Source organism: Argopecten irradians, chromosome 7 (genome assembly GCF_041381155.1).
Source record: "Argopecten irradians isolate NY chromosome 7, Ai_NY, whole genome shotgun sequence".
Lineage (NCBI taxonomy): Eukaryota > Metazoa > Mollusca > Bivalvia > Pectinida > Pectinidae > Argopecten > Argopecten irradians.
In genome coordinates this window covers 22,597,687-22,615,660 of record NC_091140.1, presented here as the reverse complement: position 1 = coordinate 22,615,660, position 17,974 = coordinate 22,597,687, and the positions used below count along the sequence as shown (strand labels likewise).

At 36.4% G+C, this 17,974-nt stretch overlaps 1 protein-coding gene across 2 annotated transcripts in view; it reads right to left on the bottom strand.

Annotated features, from left to right (window-relative positions):
* LOC138327873 (transient receptor potential-gamma protein-like) overlaps positions 1–17,974 on the bottom strand; it is a 110,302-nt gene that overhangs the window by 39,290 nt on the left and 53,038 nt on the right. Inside the window, exon 1 of one of the 2 annotated variants that reach the window (XM_069274312.1) lies at positions 15,772–17,227. The exons of the other annotated variant lie outside the window; for it this stretch is intronic. Within the exon in view, the coding sequence (XP_069130413.1) occupies positions 15,772–15,816 (45 nt within the window). The 5' untranslated portion in view covers positions 15,817–17,227. Of the gene's footprint in view, positions 1–15,771; positions 17,228–17,974 lie in introns of those variants that run through there. 2 annotated transcript variants of the gene reach the window in all.

Genomic DNA, 17,974 nt, shown 5'->3' with positions numbered 1-17,974 from the left:
AGCCGAGTAACAATGACACATAGTGTCTCGGGCGAGAATCAATGTCTGTTTAGAGAGACAAATTAGCCGGAGGAAGCTAGGCATAACAACCAGCCAGCGATACACACCAGTGGGCCATCACATTAGTCAAGACAGCTTTTCCTGATGACCAGCTTAATGTCACAGGGCAGTGCCCAAATTAATTTGGCAGGAAGCGGCTTGACCAATGAACTGAGCATCAAGTACAGTAGAGAAATGGACAGCACTAGTTGTGAGGGAGAGTGTGGAATAGAGTTCACAGCTAAGGGAAGGTTACTTAAGTTGTAAGGTGATAAAGAATAGTGTGATAATGATCAATGGATAACCCTGGGGTGGTGAAGAGGGTGTCACACAGAGGCAGCTAATTATATAGGGTTACTCAAGGTGATGATAGGCAGTACTTGACTATAGATAGCGGTGACATGTCCATCACTCAAACTGTCCTAATGTTTATATATCTTCTGACACAAAAATATGAAAACTATCAAGAACTCAATACATATTGCTTGGCTTATGAAGTTTTTAACTTGTATCTTGTACTCAAGCATTTCTAGTGCACAAACAAGAATTCTGTGGAAGCGAGTGTGTTACCTGTAACTTTGGTTACCATATGAAAGGAAAATGGTCTATTTATAGTAAGAGTGACCTCGAGTTTTGACTTTTGGAACTGGAAAGCCATAACTGATAACTAGTATTGGTAAAGAGGATCGGTAAGAAATTTGAGCTTCATTACCATCAGAGAATTTAAGTACCTTAAAGAGAATGAAAGTTATTTCATGAAAAATTGACTTTCAACTTTTTGCTTAAGTCACCTTGACCTTTGAAGTTTGGATCTGAAAAACTACAATCTCAGGCAAGCTCTGTTTGTAAAGAAGATAACAAGACCTTTGGGTTGAAATGGTCAATAGGAACTATGAGTGGCACTTCTGTTAAACCCTTGTATAAGTCACTGTGTAACTCAGATTTTGGGAATCTGAGATGTCTGGATATAGATAGCAATGACAGAAAAAAGGACAAACACATGGACAAAGAGATGGTTTGACAGTCTAAGTTAGTGCACTCATATGGCTTTATTTGAAAAGAGAATGTAGCTTAACTACGTTTTACACTACTCCCTTGATCTAATAATTGCAGCCACCAAATCACCACAACTGCATATACAAACTGAAGCCATAAGATGTAACTTTCTCTAGAACAGTTGGATGTCATAATTTACCTACCAGATGATTAACAAAGGTTTTAAGTTACCCAATGTTATCAAGTTCGTCAATGCACATGTGCAGAACATAAATACAAAGAGATTGGAAACTCTTTCCTTGTCTTTGTTTACAGGTAGAGGGACCTCCGGTTTATAGGCATTTTGCCTTGGCGAACTGTTTTTAAGTGTATTCTTTTAAACATAATACTTTTGCATTAAACACAAGGTTTAAACATTATATCATGGTTTGATGTGATCAGTTTTCCCGATTGATGATATTTAATATGATTTTGAAAGCATGAAAATAAGCAATTTTACCTGGTTTTTCCAAAATCAGGCATTCAAAACCGGAAGTGTGATTTGTTTTTTTAATAAATAAGTTCAAATATTATTTTTTCTTTCTAAAATCGTACTCAAACCATGTGAAAATTACTGAACTTTTACAACATATCAAAGTTATTCTTCTATATTCATCTTTTTAAGAGTTTATCTAAAAACCCCTGAGCACATACAGAGGTACATCTGCCGATCGTAAAAATGGAGGAGTTGCCAATCTCTATGCATATATGTTTCTGACATGTGGAACTCTTTAATGTTCTGGTGATGGAATTCCCATTGTTTCTATATTTTCAATTGATGTGATGTAGCATGCATGTTAAAAGAGGTACATGCTAACTGTAGCTTGATTTGTGTTTTTGATGCATGATTATTCATGGCCATTCTTCAATTAAAAAGAAGTGCAAGAATATATTGTTTTTGTTATACTCCATCAACATTTGATTCTATCTAGTACAACATCTATGTTATACGCCCAAATCATCCTGCATTGCCAAAAGGTGGAGGTAAAGATAATGAATGGTATAAAACTCGTTAATGAACAACAATTAAGTGGTGAATGGTCTCCATACCAACACGAGAAATACTGTACAGCCGGTTTTTGTGGGTTAACATTTTCACGATTTTGGCTTTAATCCAAAAAATTAAATTTTAATGAATGAAATTTTCATGATAGAGCTTTAACAGTATATACACATAATATATATATTACTAATTTATATGCAGATGGATTTGCCCTGACCACTCCAATGTCCTGCAAAAATGCAGAAATATCATTCCCATGAAAATAGCCAGCTATATAGTAATCTTGTTAATGCTTTAAGAAGCAATAGTTTATAACATTACCATGTACATGTGTAGTGTATGTAATTCATTCAAGGAGTTAACAAAATTTCACTATCATGAATTATAATTAATTATCGAGTTCTAATAACAAGTGAATATTGCCAATTAATTGGAGCTGTTAAAAGGCATGATTGTTTAAGGCCGTACCAGGTGAGGATGTGTAGTGTTTTATTGCTGGCTGATGATCTAGTCTTACACCTGCCCATCCAAATCATCTCCAGCATATACCATTACCCCAAAGTTTTGTAGGAATTAATTACTAGTAATTGTCGGTTCAGCCAAAATTCTCATTACCCCACACAAAAACAATGTTACATTCTGATTTGGGTAATTACTCCACGGTAGTGACCCGTTTAAAGATGGTGATAAACTTCTCGCCCCAATCATCATGTGTATAACTATGGTGCTGCAATCCCCACATAAAACACAAGTTTACGATGTAATAATCACCACAGCGACAAGATTACACACTGGAGCCCTCTTCACTGTCAGTTAACGTCCAATCAATTACCTTACCAATAAATGCCTTGCTTCCACCAGAAAAGGCGCAAGAGCAACAATATCTAATCCAACACTTTCTTTCCTCTTTGCTGTTTACTTGATATCATATGGAAATGCAGTTATTCTCTCCAACAAAGGATTAATCAATGAATATACACAATATCTATACAGAGATATGATTGATGGGTCCCCAGGCCTGGGTAGATGTTGCTATTGTTGGGACATTGTACTATAGTAAAGAAACAGAAATGTTGGAGATTTCAGATTTGTTTCCATAGTAACATATATATAGAATTGGTTTTGGAGATGTGTATGAGAAACAACCAAATTGGTGTTCGGTTAATTTGTTTAATGTCCTAATACCTCCATAGACATTTTACTCATTCACCCCTAAATATTCACAATAGACTGTTCTTGTCTTTGATTTGGAATAGCCTAAATGTGTCTTTAGGTGTGAATGAGTTAAGAACAACAAATTTATGGAGATGTAGGAAAGCCAGAGTTCCCTAATGAATCCACCAACCTACGATTAGTAATTGACAAATGTGAAAAAAGTTGATTTTGAACACATGTCCCAGTAGGTGCAGAGGTGAAAGATTTTTTGATAGTGGTAGAAAGTCAGGATACTGTTATTGTTTGGCTACCATAACCTGTTACAAAGCAGAAACACTGTCGAACCTGTCTATAAAAACCTAACAATGATATTGAGAGTGAAGTAGTCATTATATTCAGGTGGTCTTAATACAGAGATGGTTGCTGGAGCTGGATTTTTTCTGTACATTATGTAATTACATTACCTGTTTCTTTTTTTAAACAGTCCAGAAACACCAGAATTCAAGATTTTGTTTTTTTTTAATTTTTTTTCCACAATCAAAAGGACATTTTTTTTAAAGATACAGTCATTTTGGAGACATTGAATGTGTTTCTGATGCAGCTTATCATTTGAAATGATTTTAACAACATTTCAAAAGAAAACATCATGAAAAAAAACCCATTATTTCTGAATTGTTCATAAATGTAATATATTAACACTACTTCTTTGCAATTAGCTAGTTATATAAACAAAGAAATGCCATTTTATACCCAAAATGGTCATGCTCCTTCAAGATGAGCGAGAACAACTAAATGTTTAGCATTTTGAATTTATTCATTCTGATTACTGTAAAATTGTTGCCAGATAAATGCAGTTTAATTCTTGTAAAATTAATGTACAACACAAATAATTATTCTTTCTAATTATCTCTGAGTCGGGTGAGGATCTATGAAACTGATTAGCTGACAAATTAAGTCACTTTTCACTGCAGTTTTACCACTAACATGTGGAATTATAGATATATGTGTGTGTGTGCATAAACCTATTCCATAGGGAATTCCTGGAGCAAGACTTCAGTCGAGTTGTCTAGTATATTTACGGTCTAACAAGATTAAAACACCAAAAACTCCCAACTAAATTCTGCCGAATATTCATGGTTTTATTATCATAGGGATTTCACTGACACTGAATTAATTTCTGAGGCAATTAAAGACCTTAAATGTTTCATCTGATGTGTTTGTTACATTGTAAAGTGTCAGCAATATGGCTTCATCACCAAATAAAATACAAATTCTTGGAAAATAAAATATTATCTATTAGGAAAAGAATAAACATGTTAATGCAACAAATTAAGTTTTTTTGCAAATACAACTAGCAAATCCTCAAATTATGCTTTAACATTCTATGAGTATAGAAGTTTTAATAGGTATGTAGCAGAGTTAGTTGTTGAGGCCTTTGACAATCTGATACTAGTCCCTCATCTCTCTAGTTATGAAGTTTTCTAATCTAATAAATACTGCAAATGTGAAAATCTAGAGAAATTTATGTAAGGTTATAAAAGTGATATTTAAAAGTCTTATAATGTGTCCTCCCTATCGCGCTGTATATTTACAAAATTCTTTGTAAAGAAATTATACCAATAAAGTTAAATATTTACAGTCAGTGGTGAATTGATAGTATAAACCCCGTTGATTTCAACCAAAGGCTACTCAACTTTATTTCTCGATAGATTGAGTATGTCACGCTCAATTTGGAGCCGCGCGGATGAATTTATGATGGTCAAAATCAGAAACTTTTGGTGTTTTCAGTACCGAACGTACGTTCGATGAACATGTAGGTATCAAAATAGGTTTCAACATATATACATGTACGTCTGTAAATACAAATGTAGAAAAGTTACATTGTTTATGTTACTACCGTACCTCTTTGAGCAATGCTTCCGTGCGTATGATAAATAAACAATGTTGTACAATGTACAGTTTTGCACATTCCGATGACGTCGCAATGTTTACATGTTGTGTGTCGGTGAGTCTGTGTTGTTCGCTACAACATGTACATCTACATCCTATTTGTATTTTTAACATATGTATTTGGTTGTACGCAAATGGATAAGATATGTCAGGACAACATCAGTCTTTGAGTTGGATAAGTTTAACCAAACGACCTCGCAACAATGCATTTTTGTTAACCTCGGGGGACAGACAAGTCCTGTACATTATCTACTGTGAATCGGCGAGAGTAGGCCTTATATACACAATGTACGTGTAGCTTGTAGCTTTACAATACTTGTAATAGATATCTCTAATATTCATTGAAGTGTTTGAAACAACAATATAAATATAAGCTAATATTTTGAGAGTGGTAAACATTTACAGTAGTGGGCCTACCTGTGTTTGTACATGTTCCTCGAAACGACGTCCGATACATTTGAAAATCTTCAAAATCCGGAAATAATGACATGGAACTATGTAAACATCTGTGTATTCAAGTAATTTCAAACGTGAACTGCTTAAGTAGAACTCAAGTGATCACAAAATTGAAGAAACTCTCTGTTTGTCACACCTCCTTGACACAGGCGGTTTGAAACGGACGCCGCGTCACAACTACGTTAAATATCCTGCCACGTTATGAATGTTGTGTAAGCATGTGTAATCATACGAAGCAAAAGATTAAAACCAAACTGCTTTGCACCATGGTGTTTTTAACAACAGATAAATAAAACGATTTATAGTTTCATACCGAAAACCCCCCAGATATATGCTTCATCAGACGGAACTCATTTTACTTGTATGTTCATTGATAAATTGGTGGGAATTTCCGCCACTTAGAGTGGCTGTTCAAAATGCCTGTCTGATCCAAACGTTATAATCCAATTTTAGTCTTATAAATGCCACAAACACCATTAAGGGTAAATTTTGAGCTATGAAAATAATAGTTAAGACTGTAAATATAAGGATTAAAGTCTCTTTCTGGTGGTTCTATCGAAGGATAAAGTTGAGTAGGGTATCGATATTTGTTTCATGGACCGCTTCGCAGCCCATTCCAAATATGGATATCCTACTCAACTTTATCCTTCGATAAAACCACCAGAAAGAGACTTTAATCCTTAAACGTTGATCACCAGTTCAAAAGCTAAGTGGAACAGCTGTCAGGTGGTAACTGGTTAGTGGTTTTTCCGTGGGTAATCTGGCTGTAGAAAAGATGTGTGCTCACTGGTGATTAATACCAAAAAAATTATACTTATATGAATGACACCATATAGGAATTCAATATGGCTATGATATATCTTATAACAGGAGAAAATAACTTCTGGTTTAATGCACCAAGATAAACCCAAGCTTTTTTTAAACCCAGAGTGAGCAGCTGAGACCTATCGCCACGACAACCATGCTATGTTACTCAGATGCATCCTTTCCAGACCCAACATTCCAGACTCAGATGAAGGTAAAAGTATGGTTTCTTAAGGTGAAGATACCGTTCCCTTTAATTTAAGAAATTTAGTGAAATGATGTCCAATTATAAAATTTAATTTAGTTTCCAGTAATTCGTCATCCTAGATAATGACCAATTGCTAGACCATATCTATTCTAGCCATGATTCTTGCTGTACAGATACCTTAAAATGTCAGAGCAAATGTCGGACAGTTTCAATGACCATTGGAACATTGTCAATTCACTCAAAACAAATCAACAAGCAACTCCAGATTCATTTTAAGTTGTAATTAGAAGGGACAGCAAAAATCTTGAGGCAGGCACAGATATACACAGCTTTTTGATATATAAAACATGTGTTGTTTCTATAGTGCAATATATACATGTTTAGTCTGTGAAGATTTCATGTCATTTACAAGTATGACTTTATAAAGCTTCCACTTCAGAAAATGAACCATTTTGTTTTTACAAGCTTCCACGTCACACAATCAGCCCTTGTGATTTTGTAAAGCTTCATTACCATAGAAAAAATGATTTTCAAAGTCAATCATATAAAAACAGAAACAGTTCGACATGATCATATGAGTAATTTACCCATTACAGCAGCTTGGCCGTGAAACTTGACTTTGATGTGAAACCATCATAATTCAATTATTGTAGAATTCAGTACAATAACACTTGAGAAATCACGATAATGCCTCTTTGATGAAGACCATCTACATAATGTGGAGGAGCAATACCATCAAGATTTGACCTTCAATATTGACCGTGGCACGATAACGTAAATATGGTACATAGCATAACTGTGATTAAATTTTTTTTTACAGTACTTAAATCCTGCCATAGCCACATAACACCTCTGTATAAAGACCACCTGCTAAATAACACCACTTTTTCAGGACACCAAATGAGTCAATTCAATACAATTTGACCTGTGTATAAACACCACCTGGCTATAAAGACCATTTTTGCTTGGTCCCTTGGGCGGTCTTTATAGACAGGTTTGACTGTAAAGTGGCCTGCACAATAATATACCATGATAAACAGACTAAAATGTAATAACTCTACAATATTTGACCTTGAGTACAGTATTTGACCTTGACAAAATTGAAGGGTAAAACAAGATATGTGCCAAACATATCAGGATGAAATGGGATGCGATTTACATTGGGTGGCACTCCACCCCCTGCCCCTAAACACACACTCCCCAACACCAATACACCCACACACTATGATAAATATGTACATTGGACTCTGATATGGCCAAAAAAACACACCTAAATACCAACAGTCTGGTGTTCTCTTAGATTGGTGTGTCTATGGAAATGTCCTGATTATCTTCCCAATCAATCATAGATCAGTTAATATCAGAGACGCTTTCATATGTAACTGTCACTCTCTATAAACATCACCAAAATATCATTGCTATAGTCTATCCTTATTTTGCATTTTTTTTCTTCAACTTTTTCTACTTTAATCTATCTCCCCCTGCTTTGTCTATACATTCTGTCTATATTTCTTATCCATTCTTTCATTCCTTCCTTTATTTTGTCTATAAATACATCTTTTCTATGCTTATTTACTGTATATCTTCATTTATGGTACTTCATTCTATCTATCTCTACTTTATTTTTTTTTATCCCTATTACATCGTATTGTTTTTATTCTGACTTCATTTTATCTGTAATTTATTATTCTTTATCCTGTCCTTTCTTTCTATCCCTACTTGGTCTGTATATATACATGAGGCCCAGAGGGCCTGTATCACAAAGACTCTCTTACAATCAAATTTGTTTAGTAAAATTGACCCCTTGATTTGTTAAATTTTGATTCCCAACCATATAACGATGCTATAGATACCATACAACTATGAGTGGTATCCAATGAATAGTTTCAGAGAGGAAGTAATTTATATGGAAATAGTAGCCTAATTGACCCGGCCTTTTGGGTCAGTCCCATTATTTGTATAATTTTGAATCCCCATCCCATAAGGATACTACCACTGCATTATGAATGAGTGCTATCCCATGCTCAGTTTCAGAGAAGAAGTCGTTTGTATGAAAGTAGTAAAATTGACACTTTTGGCCCCTCCTCTCAGATCCCCAGGGGTTCAGTCCATTTTTGTATAATTTTGAATCCCCACCCTTTAAGCATACTACCATTGCATTATTGGTGCTATATCCCATGCTTAGTTTCAGAGAAGTCGTTTACATGTATATGGAAATAGTCAAATTGACACTTTTGGCCCCTCCTCTCAGATCCCTAGGGGTGCAGTCCATTTTTTGTATAATTTTGAATCCCCGCCCCATAAGCATACTACCATTGCATTATGAGTGCTATCTCATGCTTAGTTTCAGAGAAGAAGTCGTTTATATGGAAATAGCCAAATTGACCCCTTTTGACCCTACCCCTCAGGCCCAAAGGGGTCAGCCCGATTATTTGTATAATTTTCATTCAGTACCCCATAATGATGCTACCAGTCAAATTTTGTTGAATTCCAACCAGTGGTTATGGAGAAGTTGGTTATTGACCACTTGACACTACAGTATTGCATAAGCTCACCTTGGTCCTTCTGACCAGGTGAGCTAATAAATAGGGTAGTTAGGTAGTGTAATGGTTAACCACTCCCTTATCAACTAGCCGACAAGAGTTTGATCCCCAGCATGGATGTGAAACGGTCAACGGTCAAATGCCAGTATGTGTAGGTTTTCTCAGGGAACTCAGTTTCCACCCACTCTAAGACCCTTCACATTAATCAGGACTATCAAAAGTGATTTGTATAAGTTAAATTACTTGTTTCACAATTGGTGTTAAATAAATAAAATATGTCACTTCTTATCATTACATTTATTTTGCTTTAGTACACTTATTTTCACTTCAATTTCTCTATTAGATTTTTTTTTTAATATCTCGACTAGTCTTAAAGCCACATATTCCTAACAGATTTTCCTGCCAATTTTCAGTCAGATTTCTTACATTTTTTCAGCTGGAATCACTCCATAGAAATGAAAATAAATTTTGTTGTTGCGTAGATCAGGAAGCTGCTTTAGATTAAAAGTGCTGACAATTACTCCGGATTTACAACAGCAAAGGAAATTAATTGCACGTACGAGAGGAAAGCCCCCCACAGAAAGTGGAATACATAGCCTGGCTTTACCTGTGTTCAGTCTAAATTTTGTTGTATTTTGTCTTGTGGCGGATCTATTTATTGTTTCCTGCTTCGTTCCATCCTGTTTCCTCCCAGTTATCTCTTTTTTGTTTGTTGTTTTTCACTGTTCTCGAGGTTTTTTTTATTGCTTATTACAGACAAAGTTTGATAATATGAACAGATGTTTCATTACTTTACCAGTTCTTGACTTCCAATTTACAAGTACAAAGAAATAAATTTGCATGATAACATCACTTATAAAATCTTTGTTCATTGCCTTGGTTACAAGGGAGATACAGTCTTTGTCATTACTGGTTTGATGGTCATAATGATAGCCTTATTGAGCTGGAAACTAACCCCAACCTGAGGCTAAAAGACAATATGTATTATGTTCCTTTGTTTGCGAAATCTTTTATACAATTTCTCTTTTTATAAAAATACAAAGAAAACAAAATTTCAACATCAACTTAATTATGCTCTAAAATAACCTTCCACCTCTGAGAACGCCAACAATATTCAATCAAAACTTGTTATTTCTTATCACTTGACGAGTGTCCTTTTCATCATGCAAAGATATGAGAGATTCTGTCAGTTGAGCAAAAGTTCGTACTGACTACCCTAAAAACAGAAGTCTAGTGATAAAAAGTCTGATTCCTTAACCACTTGGTAATCCTGGCTTCTAGATTGTGTTCACTAAGACACTTGATGTTCTATGATCAAGTCCATATCAGGAAAGCAGACTAAATCCAAAGTCCACATGGGCAGCAGCCATGTCTAAAGTCCACATGGGCAGCAGACCAATTAGTTGAAAGCAGACAAAGTCCAAAGTCCACATGGAAAGCAGTATTAGTCATTTGGAAACATGACCAAATCTTAAATAACCTTGAAATTGAAGTTATTTGGAATGATAACAGGAGGGTCCTCTGAAACAGATCCCTTCTGCGAAATAATGGTAACAAACTTCAAATATCAAAAGCCAAGATGTTGACCTGTCAGCCATTTTGTCCATCGACCGATCCCAAAATGCAATATGCACAATTAAAGAACTAGGGGAACATACATATGAACCTTCAGTACTTTTGGAGATATAGCAGTAACAAAATTCATTTATCAAAATCCAACATGGCTACCTGTCGGCCATCTTGTTCTCCACTCGGTCTCAAAATGTAACATACATGTCTAAGCTCCTAGGGGAACCTATATATGAAATTTGAGAGGGATCCCTCCTGTACTTTCTGAGAAGTATCAGTAACAATCTTCAATTATCAAAATTCAAGATGGCAGCCTGTCAGCCATCTTGTACACCAATTGGTTTCAAAATGCAATATGCACAACAAGGGCTCTAGGGAAACTTGTATATGAAATTTGAGACAGATCTCTTCAGTACTTCTGAGAAATAGCCGTAGCAAGAATTATTAACGGATGGAAGGACAAATCGACAGGGAAATGTATGGAAGGATGGACAGACCACAGACAAACGCAATTTGAATAGCCCACCATCTGATGATGGTGGGCTAAAAATGTCTGAAGCCAACTTAACCCATCAAGTCTCGAGTTCCTAGACATATACACCATATGGACAGACACCTTGTGACAGGAAGATGTTTTTCTCTTACCCCAGACAGGGATATCACCGGTGTGAGATTATCACACAAGATCTTTGCACATGCTCAACAATGGCATGACGTCACGACAACAGTATCATGACGCCGTGGTAATAGTACTAAAACGTCACGACAACAATGAAATGACGTCACAAAGACAGCGTTTCATTGAGGTCACCTCATCCTCGCTTGCATAAGTGACACGTTTATTAGAGACATCAAGTGGTGCACAGGGTAAGAGAAAAAGAATCATTCACCCTCTTTGGGGTGAGACAGGAGATCTCAACCCTCGGGATAAGATTCAAAGCCTCGTGTTTGACAACTTAAGAATCTTACCCTACGGGTTGAGATTTTCCTGTCTCACCCCAAGCGGGGTGAAAGATTCTATTAATCTCATTACCCCCCTGAAAATTAATAATGAACTATTTCAGCCTTTGAATCAGGAGAGTTTCAAAGTATCTTCAGAGTTAAATGACTGATGATCAGATCTCAAGTCACTTGACACATGCCACTTGGACAAAAAACCAAGTAATTCACCTGGACACATGATCATTTCAAAACCATCAGGATAGCAGTAGTCAAGTTCATCTTGAGCCATAAATAGTCTAAAATACAATAGTACCGCATCACCTGTGCATCACATGGAGACAGGTCCCTGTGATTACACACAGGATCCTAGCTGCATCAGCTCTGAAATTGACCATGTGGACTAGTGATGAGAGCAGTGGTAGATAAATGATGGAGTCAATCTATCACCATGATAGAGGTGTGTGTTACAGTCCCCGACTCTACAGCTATGGATCTCAGTGAGTAAACATGGCCGATCCCTGATGGATGGTTAGCCACGAAATGAGAAATGTCACCTGACTCTTTCATCATTAAATAAGTCAGAGGCCTCGTAACTCTCGGATACCAAGATCTACAGCACCATCAACAGCTGGGCAATCCACAGTACAACTGAATTTTTAAATTTTATTTGTATTGATTTTGATGTGAATTGTACGTCTGCCTTGACCCACAGTAAACTGTCTCCTGTGTAAAGACAGTGGAAAGGTATTGATTCTGGTGATAACATCAGAAGCAACAGATGATAAACTGTCCACAGGAAAGCAAACCACTCATATAGATCTACCTGAACTCAGGTGAGGACAAAGATACAGGAACATCTACCTGTTCTCCGATAAGTGTACTGAACAAAGCAACAGGTACATCTACCTGTTCTCAGACAAAGGTAATGACCAAAGCATCAGGTACATCTACCTGTACTTATACAAGGGTTAAGAACAAAGCAACAGGTACATCTAACTGTACTCCATCAAGGGTTAAGAACAAAGCAACAGGTACATCTAACTGTACTCCATCAAGGGTTAAGAACAAAGCAACAGGTACATCTATCTGTACTCCATCAAGGGTTAAGAACAAAGTAACAGGTACATCTAACTGTACTCATACAAGGGTATTGAACAAAGCAACAGGTACATCTACCTGTACTCAGACAAGGGTACTGACCAACGTAATAGGTACATCTACCTGTACTCAGACAAGGGTACAGAACAAAGCAACAGGTACATCTACCTGTACTAATACAAGGGTACTGACCAAAGCAACAGGTACATCTAACTGTATTCCATCAAGGGTTAAGAACAAAACAACAGGTACATTTAACTGTACTCCATCAAGGGTTAAGAACAAAGCAACAAGTACATCTAACTGTACTCCATCAAGGGTTAAGAACAAAGTAACTGGTACATCTAACTGTACTCATACAAGGGTATTGAACAAAGCAACAGGTACATCTACCTGTACTCAGACAAGGGTACTGACCAACGCAACAGGTACATCTACCTGTACTCAGACAAGGGTACAGAACAAAGCAACAGGTACATCTACCTGTACTAATACAAGGGTACTGACCAAAGCAACAGGTACATCTAACTGTATTCCATCAAGGGTTAAGAACAAAACAACAGGTACATTTAACTGTACTCCATCAAGGGTTAAGAACAAAGCAACAAGTACATCTAACTGTACTCCATCAAGGGTTAAGAACAAAGTAACTGGTACATCTAACTGTACTCATACAAGGGTATTGAAAAGCAACAGGTACATCTACCTGTACTCAGACAAGGGTACTGACCAACGCAACAGGTACATCTACCTGTATTTATACGAGGGTACTGACCAAAGCAACAGGTACATTTAACTGTACTCCATCAAGGGTTAAGAACAAAGCAACAGGTACATTTAACTGTACTCAATCAAGAGTTAAGAACAAAGCAACAGGTACATCTAACTGTACTCCATCAAGGGTTAAGAACAAAGCAACAAGTACATCTAACTGTACTCCATCAAGGGTTAAGAACAAAGCAACAGGTACATCTAACTGTACTCATACAAGGTATTGAACAAAGCAACAGGTACATCTACCTGTACTCAGACAAGGGTACTGACCAAAGCAACAGGTACATCTACCTGTACTCAGACAAGTACAGAACAAAGCAACAGGTGCATCTACCTGTACTCAGACAAGGGTACAAAGAACAAAGCAACAGGTACATCTACCTGTACTCAGACAAGGGTACTGACCAAAGCAACAGGTACATCTACCTGTACTCAGACAAGAGTACAGAACAAAGCAACAGGTGCATCTACCTGTACTCAGACAAGGGTACAGAACAAAGCAACAGGTACATCTATCTTTACTCATACAAGGTATCGAACAAAGCAACAGGTACATCTACCTGTACTTATACAAGAGTACAGAACAAAGCAACAGGTACATCTATCTGTACTTATACAAGAGTACAGAACAAAGCAACAGGTACATCTATCTGTACTCCAAGGGTTAAGAACAAAGCAACAGGTACATCTAACTGTACTCATACAAGGGTATAGAACAAACCAATTGGTACATAACACAACAGATACATCTACCTGTATACACTGGTGAGGACAAAGCAACATGTATATCTAAAACAAAAGGTACATCTACCAATCAAAAGGTAAATCTACCTGTACTGAGGTAAGGGTACAGAAAAGGTATACTTTATAAAATAATAAGTACAATAGACCCATATTTATGTCCAGGAATAACTAATGAAGCTACAAATAACTTAAACCAATAACCAACAGGTATATATTTTAATGTACCTGTGATAAGGCAACAAATAGCTGTAAGCATGTAAAATATCTAAGGTAAAATTATAACATGTAAATACTTAGATTAAGCTTTTGGTAAAAATATGTATGTTTCAGGTACCCCTACCAACCCTAGTTTTTACTTCCGACCCTAGCTATTTTATCACACTTTTTCAAAACAAAAATGTTGTGTACGAAGTTTTCAACTTAAATTATTTTTACGCATGCTTTAAGTTTATCCAGATAAAGTTCAATTATGAATACGGATACGGTAAGAGAAATAAAAGACTTCAAGCCAGCCTAAAGCCTGAAAGACAACTTACATGTTTTATTAAATTACTTTTTAATGTAGTTATAAAGCCACTCGACAGCTCCCCCCACCCTTTCTAAAAAATAAAATAAAAAAAATAAAAATTAAAAAAAATCCCAACCAACCTACCATATTTTTTTCAGTCATGTAACCTGAAACATGCATATTTTTTTTTGGCCTAATCCATAATCTAGTGTAGTTATTAAGTTAAAACATTGATTTAGTTCACAGGTTAAATTTTAAATGTGTTAAAACAAACAGTAGTGTTGGTTCGATTAATCGAGTTCGTCGAGTATCGTTGGTTTGAGGTGTTTGATCAATTAATCGAGTAAGAAATCTGTAATCGAGTTTGTCAGAATTTTCCCACACCATGATAAACGAAAGTATAAAGTTACCTGATCAGTAAAACATGCAAAAAATCATAGCCAACTTGTTAAAATCATTCCCTTATGTGTGGTTGTAACTCATATCATTTCAAATTTAAACGTATAGACAAATTGGAAAGCGCATACTTAGTAATGTAAACGTTCAGGTGAGCATGATTTGTAAAGAAAATAAGTGACATGAAAACATGATAGCACAGAGCGGCCTCGCGATCATAATTATAGCCTTTGAAGGAATTTTTTATATGAGACTTGTTTATACATCAAGGAAAAACATAATAAATTTTAATCGATCATTGATTGGTTAAATAAAACTGATGATCGACCATAAAATTTCAACTGATTCCCAACACTAACAAACAGGTATGCGTAAAATGCCGAGGCACAATAGCCTCAAGTAAAGCTACAGGTCGCCAAGCTACTGTTACAGAGATCCCTAACTTTGGTATATCACTTTCTGGATTTAATGATTATAGATATCATATAAATTGTAGGTATCAAATCAAAGTCTCCAAGCTAATAAGGATTTTTACAGCCCTACATACCTTAGATGCATTGCTGGAGTTAGTATCCTGGCGCTTCATCTTCATTATAGAGCAGATTTTACCAATAAAACAAAACTATCACTGATCCAAAGCATGCATTAATTCTGAGCTTCCATTAATTCATCCCTCATGTCGGTAACGCATACATGTCCTTTTCATATGGACACCACAAATATAATCACGGCAGTCATAAACACGGCGTGTTAGGTACGTCATTGTCACACGACGTATATTACATCACAAACGTCAATCACATTGCGTAGTCTACATCCCCATTCCGACATATGGTAGAGTAATAATGACAGTGAGAGTTGTACATCCCTGGTCTGCTGCCCTATAATGTTTTAGTATGCCGTGTAGACCTGACAATTTTGTGTAGGCTTGATCCAGACTTTCCAATGTGACAGGACAATCGCTACATAGCAATCAACATTGGACTTACAGCTCTCGTGTGTGGCAGGACAAGTCTGTTGTGGTGTCCACGGTGGCAGTCTGTGTGGCAGTTGTCATCCAGTGGAACACACCAGTAGTACCGACACTTGGACAGTTAAACAGATGCTTTAACCAATGTTAAATCGCACTATAGGTCTGTTCAAACACAGGATTTCAGCATCTGAATCAGGATTTACCAATATAATGCCCATACACACAGATCAGTGAACTGGGAATGTAACAGGTTACACAGGCACCACAGGACATCTAATGGATTGTGTTTAGACCTGTGTAAACATTCCACTGTCTAGCTGTCAGAACAATCTCACTGTCTAACCATAATTATCATCACCACCATCATCATCATCAACACATAGCCATTGATATAATCATTATTTCTACGGAATCCTTAGTTAATCGTCCAATCCTCAAGATGTATAGCACTATACTAGGCTGGGAGCAATATCACAGCACTGCAATGGATTCTGTTTAGAGAGCTAAATATCCCCAGTCGTGAGCACTATACCTGTTAGCACCAAACCTGAGTGCTACTACCCTTCTAGTACTGGGTTTTTACCACACCGATCCCCTGAATGTCAGGAGTATAGTTCCAGTCACTGACCCATGACATGTACTAATTAAAATTTTACACATTTGAGATATTACACAAGACTTGACTGCAGTGGCCACACATGGAGATACTGCTGTGAGCTGAGCCAGCTCTACAATAATACAGGTGGTATGTCAGTCCAGCTGGTGGTCATCGAATCCTGAAGATGATTAATCTATCCTTCAGTACACCACAACTCTGCAGGGTTGTATGTATAGGGGTGCAGTATTTGTTTTCTTATAGGATATAAATCCCTCCTTTCTCCAAAGTGTTGCCTTGCCAAACTTCAAAATCTGTCCTAACTGAATGAGTCTGTATTTGTAGTTCAGCCTAGCTATCATGTTTGTTCTTCCAGACATAGAAAGCTAAGACCTCATAACCAATGGCAGTTATCATTCTGAGACAAGCCCTCAGTACCAATGTACAGTCACAGATGAAGTTAGGTCATCCGTGGTATACATAGTCCTCTTATATGGATGTGTCAACCTCTTTGTTAAAAATACAATTGACAATTGTGTAAACAAAAAACAACAGGTGTTATATCCCTCCTGTACCATAAACCCAATATAGACAGCATCTGTCACCACCTACGATCAAACTCGATTTTAACTATCAAAATGATTGTCTGTCACCACCTACGATCAAACACGATTTTAATTAACTATCAAAATGATTGTCTGTCACCAACTACGATCAAACAGTGAATTTTAACTATCAAAATGATTGTCTGTCACCAACTACGATCAAACACGATTTTTAACTATCCTTGATTGTCTGTCACCACCTACGATCAAACACGATTTTAACTATCCTAATGATTGTCTGTCACCACCAATACGATCAAACATGATTTAACTATCATCTCATGGTTGTCTGTCAGTTCTACTGTGCTATCACACTCAATTTTAGCTATGCTAGTGATTGTCTGTCACTACTGTGCTACCAAACATGATTTTAGCTATCCTAATGATTGTCTGTCACTTTACTACCAAACATGATTTTAGCTAATATCCTAATAATTGTCAGTCAATACTGTACTACAAAACATGATTTTATAATATCCTAATAATGTCAGTCACAAACTGTACTACCAAACATGATTTTAGCTAAAATCTTAATAATTGTCAGTCTTATACTGTACTACCAAACATGATTTTAGCT